Below are 14,024 nucleotides of genomic sequence, written 5' to 3'. Positions count from 1 at the left end.
AAGATAAAAAATAGGAAGTTGTATCTTGATTGCAAAGCCTAAACTGAATATCGAAAGACCAGGCAAATAGTGCAGAATTGGCACTTTTATTTGTGGAAAGGATCTTGTTAGATCAATAGGATTGCATCTTCTATATGAGGATTGTAAATTGCTTTGAAGGAAAACTACTTGTGTGATAATCCGTAGCACCGGACTAGTCTGATCGAGCCGACGTTTCCTAATTTTGATTGATCACTGTCTATCAGTACATTGTATGACATGTATCGCAATAACCCTTCACTTCATTCAAGTAGTGAGTGAGATAAGACAGAATAATCAACTTTCTGTGTCCCTCACAAATTCCTTTCCATTCTGTATCCATTTATAGAACGTATCCTATTGGATGTTTGTTTGTTTAGTAGATGGTTTTAATGGTATATATTAAAAGTTATATTTTACTAGTAGTCCAGTCAGTGAATGAACCTAGTTTTCTTTTGGACTACTCTTGCCTCAGTGAACGGGCTGCAGTGTAATCACATCCAGAACTTCATCATCCCTTTGCGCCGCAGTGTAATCACCTTAATTGGAGTGAACTGTGGGAAATTCAATTGATTGGATGATATTTTAAAAGACCACCACTGTCTATATAAGGTCTCACCGCTCACAATGCATATCAGAGCCAAAACCAAGCCATGAGGAGGACAGAACTGCCTGTAGAGCCGTGATGGCGAACCTATGACACGCGTGTCAGTGCTGACACGCGTAGCCATAGTCGCTGACACGCGGCCGCTCCCCCATTAATGAATACCGGCAGGGGAGTCACGGCCCCTGCCGGTATTCATTAACCAGCACTACTAACAGCGCTGATCCCGGCGCACAATGTGATGTCAGTGTGCACCAGGATCCTCCTCCCCCCGTCCCCTGACGTCTCCTACCTGTTGGTTCCGCAGGAGCGTCCAGGGGAGAAGGCGTCCTGCAACACACTGACGTCACAGTGTGCGCGGGAGATCATCGCTGCTGGAGGGCCTCGGGCACTGGAGGAGCGGAGCATCCAAGCATCCACAAGGTAAGTACATGGATCGGGGGGGGGGGGGGGGGGGAATGTAATGCTGGGGGCCGCTGTGTGGGGGGCAGTCACCGCTGGGGGGCATCTGTGTGGGGGGCATGTAATGCTGGGGGCCGCTGTGTAGGGGGCATGAAATGCTGGGGGCCGCTGTGTGGGGGGCAGTCACCGCTAGGGGGCATCTGTGTGGGGGGCATGTAATGCTGGGGGCCGCTGTGTGGGGGGCAGTCACCGCTGGGGGGAATCTGTGTGGGGGGCATGTAATGCTGGGGGCAGCTGAGTGGGGGGCATGTAATGCTGGGGGCCGCTGTGTGGGGGGCATGTAATGCTGGGGGGCATCTGTGTGGGGGGCATGTAATGCTGGGGGCCGCTGTGTGGGGGGAAGTCACCGCTGGGGGCATCTGTGTGGGGGGCATGTAATGCTGGGGGCCGCTGTGTGTGGGGCAGTCACCGCTGGGGGGCATCTTTGTGGGGGGCATGTAATGCTGGGGGCCGCTGTGTGGGGGGCATGTAATGCTGGGGGCCGCTGTGTGGGGGGCAGTCACCGCTGGGGGGCATCTGTGTGGGGGGCATGTAATGCTGGGGGCCGCTGTGTGGGGGGCAGTCACCGCTGGGGGACATCTGTGTGCGGGGCATGTAATGCTGCGGGCTGCTGTGTGGGGGGCATGTAATGCTGCGGGCCGCTGTGTGGGGGGCAGTCACCGCTGGGGGGCATCTGTGTGGGGGCATGTAATGCTGGGGGCCACCGCGGAAAAACCTGCAAAAACAGACACATAATAAATATCTTCTCTATAATACAATTTAAAAATTATTTAACAATTATTTAACACTGACAATAAATACAATTGATGGGAAAAATAAGTACATATATAGGAGTCAGAAGAGGACGAGAAATAGCTAAACAGTAAGCTCAGAAGGATATTAGAAGATATCACAGATAAGGGGTAGCATGATACTCTATGTTTAGACCCCTCGGATGTAGAGTCTCTAACTCGAAAATCCATTTCAATTCTAGATATTTAAGTCTACTTACTCTATCTCCTCCCCTCACATCCACCGGAACATGATCGATCACCCGGTAGCGAAGCTGGCTAACCGAATGGCCAGCCTCTCGAAAATGCTTCGCCACCTGGACATCAGTACGGCCTGTTCTGACAGTGCTTTTATGTTTGCTTATCCTGGACTTAACATCTTGTATCGTTTCCCCTACATACATTAATCCACAGGGACAATTAATCAAATAAACAACATATGATGAGTTGCACGTGTATGTACCTCTGATGTTATATTTCTTACCCGTCCTTGGGTGTGTAAAGGTATGTCCTCTAATAAGATTATTACAAACTGCACAATTAAGACAGGCGGAATTACCTCGTCTACCAGAAATAGGAGCACACGACAAAGGGGGTGGAGCCCTCTTCACCAGAGTATCTTTAAGGTTTCTGCCCCTCTGGTATGACATTAATGGAGAGGAAGCAAACTCCGGAATCTCAGGGTGTCCATTAGACAACATTGGCCAATGTTTATGCAAAATTTGGGCAATTCTCCCACTCATGGGGCTATAAGTGCTCACGAAAGGAATCCTCGTTAGTTCCTTCTTTTTAGTTCGAGTGCCCGTTAGGAGTGAGTCTCGTTCGACTCGCCTCACCACCTCATTCAGCTCCTGGACCAGCCACTCAGGGTAACCTCTAGAAAGAAATTTTCTGCACATCTGCTCAAGTCTATGATCAATGTACCGATCATCCACAATGCGCCTTACCCTGAGTAGCTGGCTCCAAGGCAAAGATTTAACTATTCGTGGCGGATGGAAACTATCAAAAATCAAAAGGTTATTTTTATCAGTGGGCTTAACGTATAGGTCTGTTATTAGATTCCCGTCAATATGAGACACCAGAACATCCAAAAACTGTACTTGTGTTCTTGAGTATACTAAAGTAAACTTGAGTTCTGGGAAGAGGTTATTGAGTTCATTGTGGAACTCATTTACTTGCTCCTCTGACCCAGTCCAAATAAACAATATGTCATCGATATACCTCCACCAAGACTGGACAAAGGTCCAGCTTGGGGAGATATATACGTGACTAGTCTCTACATCATCCATGTATAGGTTCGCATATGTGGGGGCCATATTGGACCCCGGAGAAGGAGGGGCGGCCGCAAACATCAGAGCTATAGGAAGAGGAAGACATCGTGTAACAACGAGAGCGGAGTCATGGCAGAAGATCCAGTAGATGGACATTCGTTGGTCATCAACATTTCTTCCAAGGTACTTTCTCAGGTTGAAGTTGGGGTCCTAGCGAAGGGACTTTCATTTTGCCCCGTTCCGACAGTCGACTGGTTTCAAACCGATCTTGACTGTAGGAGATTGTTCAGAGGTTTGAAACTTAAAAAAAAATTTTCAACACAGGACACGGGTGATTCTGCTGGTGATGCGCAGTCCAACCCCTGTGGGGTATTTATCTCGGCCGGGGTTGGGCTGCGCAAGAAAAGCACATTTCAACCGCCTATTTCTGATAGTGTCATTAATGCCTTTGAGAAACTGGTCCTGAAAGATGTCACTAAATTAAGATCTAATTATAGATTTATGAAAATTAAAAATAATCTGCGACACATAGAACGGACGGCTCTGAAGGCATTGAAGGATGATGATAGCATTACTATACATATGGCTGACAAAGGTGGGGCAGTGGTCATCTTGGACACACAACAATATAATAATGAAGTTTATCGACAACTCAATGATCCGGAAGTGTATGAGTGTCTCCAGTGTGACCCCACTGCACGTTATCAAGCCAATTTACAGTTACTCTTGGATGATGTGGTTGAACAACTAATTATTGACAAAAAATTGCGTGATTTTTTTATTACCAGATCACCCTAAGACACAGGTTCTTTACATCCTTCCAAAAGTGCATAAGGATCTTAATAATCCTCACGGACGTCCTATTGTATCTGGGCGTGAATCACTTTTTAGTAGAGCTTCTAGATTTCTAGATGCTATTTTACACAGATATGTGACTGAATCGGTGTCTTATATAAAAGATACCTCTGATTTTCTAAATAAAATCAAGGGGCTAAAGGTCAATTCGAATGTAATATTGGGTTCCTTTGACATTGTCTAGCTCTACACGAATATTAGCCATGACAGGGGTATGGATGCCGTGAGGAAACGTTTAACCATTACTGATATGTCCAACCGAAGCTTGTCTTTAATACTCACCTTACTCGAAGAGGTCTTGGTCAAAAACTACTTTCTATTTGGTGATAAGATTTACCGCCAAAAAAGAGGTACCGCTATGGGGTCCAATATGGCCCCCACATATGCGAACCTATACATGGATGATGTAGAGACTAGTCACGTATATACCTCCCCAACTGGACCTTTGTCCAGTCTTGGTGGAGGTATGATATATCGATGACATATTGTTTATTTGGACTGGGTCAGAGGAGCAACTAAATGAGTTCCATAATGAACTCAATAACATTTTCCCAGAACTCAAGTTTACTTTAGTATACTCAAGAACACAAGTACAGTTTTTGGATGTTTTGGTGTCTCATATTGACGGGAATCTAATAACAGACCTATACGTTAAGCCCACTGATAAAAATAACCTTTTGATTTTTGATAGTTTCCATCCGCCACGAATGGTTAAATCTTTGCCTTGGAGCCAGCTACTCAGGGTAAGGCGCATTGTGGATGATCGGTACATTGATCATAGACTTGAGCAGATGTGCAGAAAATTTCTTTCTAGAGGTTACCCTGAGTGGCTGGTCCAGGAGCTGAATGAGAAGGTGAGGCGAGTCAAATGAGACTCGCTCCTACCGGGCACTCGAACTAAAAAGAAGGAACTAAAGAGGATTCCTTTCGTGAGCACTTATAGCCCCATGAGTGGGAGAATTGCCCAAATTTTGCGTAAACATTGGCCAATGTTGTCTAATGGACACCCTGAGATTCCGGAGTTTGCTTCCTCTCCATTAATGTCATACCAGAGGGGCAGAAACCTTAAAGATACTCTGGTGAAGACGGCTCCACCCCCTTTGTCGTGTGCTCCTATTTCTGGTAGACGAGGTAATTTCGCCTGTCTTAATTGTGCAGTTTGTAATAATCTTATTAGAGGACATACCTTTACACACCCAAGGATGGGTAAGAAATATAACATCAGAGGTACATACACGTGCAACTCATATGTTGTTTATTTGATTAATTGTCCCTGTGGATTAATGTATGTAGGGGAAACGATACAAGATGTTAAGTCCAGGATAAGCAAACATAAAAGCACTGTCAGAACAGGCCGTACTGATGTCCAGGTGGCGAAGCATTTTGGAGAGGCTGGCCATTCGGTTAGCCAGCTTCGCTACCGGGTGATCGATCATGTTCCGGTGGATGTGAGGGGAGGAGATAGAGTAAGTAGACTTAAATATCTAGAATTGAAATGGATTTTCGAGTTAGAGACTCTACATCCGAGGGGTCTAAACATCGAGTATCATGCTACCCCTTATCGGTGATATCTTCTAATATCCTTCTGAGCTTACTGTTTAGCTATTTCTCGTCCTCTTCTGACTCCTATATATGTACTCATTTTTCCCATCAATTGTATTTATTGTCATATAGTGTTAAATAATTGTTAAATAATTTTTAAATTGTATTATAGAGAAGATATTTATTATGTGTCTGTTGTTGCAGGTTTTTCCGCGGTGGCTGTCGTATCATTTCTTCGGCACCATCGTTGGACCCTTTTCTTCGATACAGAGCACCTGTATACACTTCTTTTAGGCCCATGATCAGCATCCCTGTTTCTGGGGGGGTCGTAACCCAAAAATGTTTTCTTGACATGTATATCACTGTAATTTTTTTGAGTAATAAAGTTTCACATGAGCAGTCATTTGGATGTGACTCCTTGATTGATTTGGATACATTTCTACGTAAATTCGGTTTGAGCCTAAAGATACATCATAAATTGAAAGTGTTCTAAATGTATGATATATGCCTAAAGCATGTTATGCTAATGAGGTATCATAATTGGGCGTTATTTGGATTCTTTTTTTTTTTAACTGGAGTAGTATGCATATGCCCCGTAAACAGCTTAAATACATGGCAGGGTTATAACATAGGTGAGGTTACTTGCCATCCAAAGTCTTGTATTAATAAGTGTGAACAGTCAGCTGACTGACTCTGAATGATCACGAGTATACACGTGATCGATATAACGTAATGACGGGGTGTGAACGTGCGTTGGTTTCCCCACATTATGACGTGGTCCTTTGAGATGAGAAAGTGGAATTACATTACTGGTATAGGGAGGTCACATGACGACTCACGTGATGACGTTGAGCGTGATGACGCACGATGCGGTGACGCAGGACGCTATGACGCGTTGCCTCCATACTTCTGAATGCGATCCTTCTGGCTATTGATATGGCGCTACAATATGAGGTAGATGATATGATGCAGAAAAGTGTGCGACAAGCACCGACGGAACACCTGTAAGTTATATGTTTTTAATTATACGTGGGTGGATACTTCACTGGTGATTGGTTGTTGTCACTATTTAACACGGTCATGGCTTGCTTGTGTGTATGCTTGACAAAGATCACAGCAGTAGTGATCGAAACGTTGCATCTTTTCAGTGTGGATAAAGAATAAAAAGTACTTATATGAACTCTATTTGGTAAGAAGCTCTATTCTACTGTGCTGCCTTTCATCAATAATCTTCCTAGAGCCACCGACCCACCAAACTAAAGGGGAGAAGGGTCTTAGTAAGAGAGGTGACCAAAAACCCAATAGTCACTCTGGCTGAGCTCCAAAGATCCTGTGTGCAGATGGGAGAAACTTCCAGAAGGTCAACCATCACTGCAGCCTCCACTAATCTGGGCTTTATGGGGGAGCAGCCAGAAAGAAGCCTGCTCAGTAAGACACATTAAAGCTGCCTAGAGTTACCAAAAAGGACCTCACACGGCAAGAAACAAGATTCTCTGCCCTGATTAAACAAAGATGTAACTTTTCGTCCTCTAAGTGTTCTGACTGGAAGAAACCAGGCGCCGCTCATCACCTGCCCAATACCATCCCTACAATGAAGCCTGGTGGTGGAGCATCATGCTGGGGGAGGGGAGGCCAGTCAGGGTGGATGGAAACCAGGCGCCGCTCATCACCTGCCCGATACCATCCCTACAGTGAAGCCTGGTGGTGGAGCATCATGCTGGGGGAGGGGAGACCGGTCAGGGTTGGTGGAAACCAGGCGCCGCTCATCATCTGCCCAATACCATCCCTACAGTGAGGCCTGGTGGTGGAGCATCATGCTGCGTGACAGGGAGACTGGTCAGGGTGGATGGAAAGCTGAATGGAGCAAATTACAGAAATAATGAGAAGCTGATCCAGAGCACAAGGGACCTCAGACTGGGCAGAAGGGTCACCTTCCAACAAGACACTGGCCCAAAGACCCCAGCCAAGACAACACAGGAGTGGGGACAACTCTGTGAATGTCCCCGAGTGGCCCAGCAAGAGCCCGGACTTGTACCCAATCGAATGTCCCTGAGCAACCTGAAAATGGCTGTCCACAGATGGCCCCCATCCAACCTGACACAGGACAGAAAATCCCCAAATCCAGTGTGTTCAAACCTTCTGGCATCATACCCAAGATGACTGCAGGCTGAAATTGCTGCCTAAGAGGTTTCAACTAAGTGCTGAGTGGAGGGTGTGAATACTTATGGCACTGCGGAATGGGAGTTCTTCATAAAAAAAAAAAAAAAAGATTTCTCCCGTTCTGTTGTCACTTTGTCATTATGGGGTCCTGAGTGCAGAATGATGGGGAACACAAGGCCACAACACAACAACATGTAAAACAGTGAGAAGGTCTGAAGACTTCCCGAATCACCTGTGTTTATATACATGTACGCTCTTGGTTGGCAGCAAGTGCAAGGAATGGGCTGGGAGGTAAAGGCCGCCTGCAGACGGGTGGGTCGGATCCGGCGGCGAGAATTCTCGCTACGGGACCCGACCCGAGCGCCTGCAGGGAGGAGCGCGTACTCACCCGCGCCCAGCGGCCCCGGCTCTTTCATGTGCCGGCTGACGGGCAGCCGGCGCATGCGCACACCTGAGCCGGCAGCTGGGTGAGTGACGTTTCTGTGCAAGGCTCTGCGAGCTCCGCACAGAAATAGGACAGCCGCGGTTTGTTTGCCGCGCAACATTTCGCGCGGCCAAACCGCGGCTGCCTGCATAGGAGTGCGTATTGTAATGCACTCCTATGCAGGCTTTCAGTGGCGGAAATCCCGCGGGATTTCCGCCCGTGTGCAGGCGGCCAAAGCGTTCCACCTCCAGCAGCTAGTCAGCGACTGGCCGCAGTCAGGTTGATGCAGAGCAGTACATTAATGACTGATTTGTGGCCACGTCTCCCGCTCAGTACGTCTCGTTGTCTGCCGCACCTTAGGATATCCCCAGTTCTCACCAATGATGCTTTTGAAGATGGTAAAAGTCTTTCTTGCTTGCAGAACAAAATAGCTCGTTGCGTGCGCTTCACCAAGTGATGTGCCACGGTGTGCTGAAAAGATGCTGCCACGTCCGCTGCACAAGAAAGCAACGCCCCTTTCTGTATACCTGATGGAAACACTCTATTAATACAGTACTGCGGCATACAATATCCCATATAATCTCCACTGTACGGATCCATTATAGGAGTCGAACAATGAAAATAAGGCAAGCACTGAACCCAGCACATGCCGGACCGGACGGGGCAGACGAATCCCAATGACTGAAGGGGGGGTCTGCGGACAGCTCTACTGTGGGTCGTGGCCGCCGCCCTGCTAGAGAGACCCCGCTAATCCCCTGTCTGTGTGATGAGCTGCGACCCTCTATGAAGGTGTCCTCGGCTGTGACGGAAGGATAATACAGGCTCCTGTCACCCGCTTACAGGCCGCTTCTGTGTGACCGGAGACGGTGTTAACAAATAAGCGCTTTCCTTCCCAGCCGAAGAAAATACTCATTATTTACGGAGTGTCACCTGTTTCCTGAGTTGTGATGAAAGAAGGGAAAACTACAGCTGGGTGGGAAAGAAGGTGACGGTCCGGAAGCATATGTGATATTGGAAGGGGGTGGATTTTAAAGGGGCACCACACACTCCTGTCACAGTTACTGATGATGGTTGCACATCTCCTGCCACACAAGTATAATAGAGGAGATCACAGGTCCTCTATTATAGAGTGGCCCTTTAAGGTGACAGAAAACATGGCTCTGTGGGGAGAAATGGTTCTTTTCTATGAGGGAGGGGGTCAAATATTGATTGAGGAAGACATGGTTCTGTGAGTGACCCGAAGGGGGGGGGGGGGGAAATATGTGGTTCTGTTGGGGGAAACAGGGTTCTGTAAGGGAGGCTGCAGTCATTGCTGACCGTGGCATTTAAACATTTTTACAGAAAAAAAAAATGTAAAAAGACTTTTTTCCCCCCTTACACAAGGCTTTAAATAATGAAAATATAAAAAGAACAGAAAACCAATTACACATAATTGGTATCAGCACATCCATAAAAACCCGTACCATAAAATATTACATCATTTATCCAGAATGGTAAACTCTAATATAAAAAAATAAAAAATAAAAAAGGAAAATGCCCAAACAGCCGGTTTCTGTTAACCTTGCATCGGCAAAACAGGAACAAAAAATAATCAAAAAGTCGTATATATCCAATAAAGTGATGACAAGAAAAACTACAAGTTATCTCACAAAAACAAGCCCTCTTGAGGGAAAATTAAAAATGCTCCGGTCCAGAAATAAGGCCCACACAAAAAGTGTTTCGCAAAAAGGAAAAAAAAAGTGTTTATATTGGGCCAAGTAGTAAAACACAATAAAACCTCGATCAATGCGGGGTTGTCAGAACCGTAATGACCCGCAGAATAAAGGTAACATAATGGTGAACGCTGTAAAAGTGAATCCCAGAAACCAATGGTGAAGTTGCAAAAAATAGACAGTGTAAAATGAGTACAGTCTTGTTATATAGTGCCGAATAAATGACAGACGAGAGCTGCCTGTGATTGGCTGAGCGCCTCAGCCAATCACAATCAGCTCTTTCAGCAGGTTGGGATTTTAAATCCCCGCCTGCTGATAGATTAGGACTACAGAGTTGGGGACAGCGCAGAGAAGACGCGGCTGAGCCCCGGTAGCTGAAGGGAGGAGAGTATGTATTTTTTTTTACACTACTTTTACTGTTTTTTCAGGGAAGGGCTTATATTTAAAGCCCTTCCCTGAAATCCAATGACAGGGAGCCAGCAGCAGGATTCTCTACCGCAGCTGTCATGTGTGACAGCTGCGGTAGGGAATTGAAGAATTCCTCTGCTGGATCTGTCACAGATGTGGCAGGTGCAGCAGGGAATTCTTTTTACTAGCGGGGATGAAGGAAACATCTGCCGCATGTGGCAGATGTGTTCTGCATCCCTGCGGGGGACACAGCAGCGCCGGAGAGTTAAGTTTTTAGTTTTTTTTTAATTTATTTTTTTACACTGAAATCCTTGTTTTTCAGGGAAGAGCTTTCCATGAAAAACAATTCAGGGGTGCTGGCAGACCATTGCTTTCAATGGAGCCACCGGCAGCAGCCGCGGCTCCATTGAAAAATGCTCAGGTCCCCATTGACTTCAATGGGGTTCGTTACTCGAAACGAGCTCTCGAGCATTACGAAAAACTCGGCTCGAGTAACGAACACCCGAGCGTTTTGGTGCTCGCTCATCTCTAGTCCTTACAGCTAAAATTAGTTATGTCATTAAGGGGTTAAAAATGCCCTTAAGACAGTTCTGCGCCAAATATATTTATATAAGACATAAATTCAAAGTCTGCAAAAAAGTGCCATTTTTGGTTGGGCTGTTCTGAATTAGTTGTGCCAGTCATGGGTTGAGACAATGCAGGTATATCGCACAGCTATGGGGCAAATGCAGAAAGTCAGACAGCGGTTACCAATAGAAACCAAGAACTTGCAGCAAACCTTCCTGATCTTCTAGCTGTTGAATACAATAATAATAATGGTTGCGCAGTCCAGCAAAGGAGAAGTTGCAGTCTTTGTGTTGAGCCATTGGAGCGCTGCTCTTGATAAATTCCTTGTCACCAAATGGCGCCAAATACTCTATGGCCTGTCCGCCACTCACAGAAGAACAGTCGGCGTGTGTGGACAAGGAGAGCCTCCGGGCCACCTAAAGAGAGGTTTACATTTATGTCATTTGGTTTGTTTGCACACATGATAATATCTGACTGCACAATACAGCACTACTGAAATGTACAAAGACCGTGGCTTCATTTAAAGGGACACTTTAGCATCTTTTTTCTCATTCATTAAATAACTAGCACCTTGCATTGGTTTATCGAGCTCTGCATTGATTGGCTGAGTAGTGCTGGATGAACCAATCAGAGCCATCGCTTCCTGGAGGGGGGACTTTTGAATCACACAACCAGGAAGTGATCTTCTGTGGGCAAATGAGGACAGTAGGGCGCACGGCAGAGGTCCAGAGAGCAGCGGGAGGACCCGGACGGAGCCTTTTAGGTAAGTATTCCTTTTTTCCCCCAGGGAATGCAGCTATAGCTTATTTTAAGGGTACAGCTTAAAGGGGTTGTCCCGCAAAATAAAGTAAAGGTAAACACTTCTGTATGGCCATATAAATGCACTTTGTAATATACAACGTGCATTAAATATTGGCCATGCAGAAGTTATTTACTTACCTATAGGGGGTCCCCTCCCTGTGCTGGCATCCCCGTCTCCCTGGCGCCAACCGAATCCTTCTCCTGGCTCGATTAGACGCGCTTGCGCAGTCTGCCTCTTCTGTCTTGTTGAAGGGCCGCTCCAGCGTGCTCGCGCCGCACAGCTGGTCTGCGCATGCGCAGACGACCTGTGCGGCGCGAGCACGCCGGAGCGGCCCTATTCAACGGGACAGAAGAAGCAGACTGCGCAAGCGCGTCTAATCAAGGAGAAGGATTTGGCCGGCGCCAGGGAGACGGGGACGCCAAGACAGGGAAGGGGACGGGACCCCCTGTAGGTAAGTATATAACTTCGGTATGGCCAATATTTAATGCACGATGTATATTCCAAAGTGCATGTATATGGCCATACAGAAGTGTTTACCTTTACTTTATTTTGCGGGACAACCCCTTTAACCTTCTCATGAGTCTATCGCGCTATTTTTATAGCGCCAAAATCGCTGTCGCTCGTGAGTAAGAGGCCTTAGCCAGAGAAAAATAGCAGGAAGAAATCTCAGCATCATGATGGTGCCTGATAAGTAGTCAGACAGGAGGCTGCACTGCATGGAAGTGACTGCAGTAGACATAAGAGACTCCAGAGTGTGACAGAAAATCCGGTGAAGGGGGTAGGGATGGGAAATGTGTTTTCACCAGAGCGGCCATTAAGGCCTCGTTCATACGGGCTACAAAATCATCACTATGTTGTAGCCTGAAAGGTCCCATTGAAAGCCACGGGCTTCACACGCATGCGTTTTGTAGTGAGACTTTGTACCCGTGTGAACGAGGCCTTAAAGGGGTCGTCCTAGGCTAGGTTATAAAACTCTGATCAGAGAGAATGGCACCACAGAGACATCCGCCAATCATAAGGTCAGTTGTTTAAATGTTATTGCTTATCAGTGTGTAATGTACTGTTTAACCTTTTTTTGGGTGAGGGTGTATGAAAAAAAATAATTAATACGATATGCCACTAATTTATATTAAATGGACAACCCCTTTAACTTGTAAAAGTAGTAAAATGTAAATAAAATAAACGACGTTCACATAATCGGAATGAATAAATAAAACGTGAATTCTAAACATCACGTTTTCGATACATTGTGTGGTTCATTAAATGGTACCAATAAAAAATATAATGTGATCTGCAAAAAGCAAGGCTTGATATTCGGTAGCTGTCAGCAGGGCAACGAAAGAGTGTTAGCTCTTGAAAGGAGAGAATGAAAAAAAACTGAAAAACTGAAAATTGACCACTAGCTAAAGGGTTAATAAGAACCTGCCAACTGTGTGTTCAGATAGGAAGGATTTCTCTGCAGAGCAAAACAAACATCTGAAGTAATCCGGAGAGTACAGAAGCGCAGATATGGGTTGTACAGGGTGGCGCGTACCCAGCATCTGCCTACCAGGATCAGTTCTAGGTAAACACATACAGCACATAATTAAATACTTAATTAACCTCTTTACAGCGGCTCCGGAAAGTCTTCAGACCACACTTTTTTACATTTTGTTAGGTGGTAGCCTTGTGCAAATTAATATAAATTAATTTTCCCCACCATTCTGCACTCAATACCCCATAATAAGCATTGACATAAGTATTCCCACCCTTTGGTACGACATCTGAAATTTAGCTCTGGAGACCTCCCATTTCCCATAAACATCTCTGAGAGGTTTCTTCACCTTGATTGGAGTCACCAATGGGTAAGTCAGTTGATTTGATGCAATTTTAAAAGACCTCCACTGTCTAATATAAGGTCTCACCGCTCACAATGCATATCAGAGCCAAAACCAAGCCATGAGGAGGACAGAACTGCCTGTAGAGACAGGATTGTGTGGAGGCTCACATCTGCAGAAGCTACAAAAACATTTCTGCTGCCCTGAAAGATCCCAAGAACCCAGCAGACTCTGTAGTTCTTACATGGAAGAACAACCATCAGGACTCTACCTAGAGCCACCAACCCCCAAACTAAGTCATCGAGGGAGAAGGGCCATGGTAAGAGAGGTGACCAAGAACCCAATAGTCACTCTGGCTGAGCTCCAAAAATCCCGTGTAGAGCTGAGCGAATGTACTCGTTTAGGGCGATTTTGCAATCGAGCATCGCTTTTTTTGAGTAACTGACTACTCGGGCGAAAAGATTCAGGGGGCGCCGGGGGGCGGGGTGGTGGAGCGGGGGGTAGCAGTGGGGAACAGGGGGGAGCTCTCTCCCCCCCTAATCCCCTCTGCAACCCCCCGCATCTTTTCGCCTAAGTAGGCAGTTACTCGAAAAAAGCGATGCTCGATTACAA

At 46.2% G+C, this 14,024-nt stretch overlaps 1 protein-coding gene across 2 annotated transcripts in view; it reads right to left on the bottom strand.

Moving 5' to 3' along the window:
* The window catches only part of OSGEPL1 (O-sialoglycoprotein endopeptidase like 1), a 37,792-nt gene that overhangs the window by 16,604 nt on the left and 7,164 nt on the right, over positions 1–14,024 (bottom strand). For both annotated transcript variants that reach the window (XM_066577102.1, XM_066577103.1), the window contains exons 4-5: positions 11,005–11,209; positions 8,485–8,633 (exon numbers count right to left, since the gene is read on the bottom strand). In XM_066577102.1, the coding sequence (XP_066433199.1) occupies positions 8,485–8,633; positions 11,005–11,209 (354 nt within the window). The remainder of the gene's footprint in view (positions 1–8,484; positions 8,634–11,004; positions 11,210–14,024) is intronic.

The sequence above is a fragment of the Eleutherodactylus coqui genome, chromosome 8, assembly GCF_035609145.1.
Source record: "Eleutherodactylus coqui strain aEleCoq1 chromosome 8, aEleCoq1.hap1, whole genome shotgun sequence".
In the NCBI taxonomy this organism is placed as follows: Eukaryota; Metazoa; Chordata; class Amphibia; order Anura; family Eleutherodactylidae; genus Eleutherodactylus; species Eleutherodactylus coqui.
This window is presented reverse-complemented; position numbering and strand designations above follow the sequence as displayed.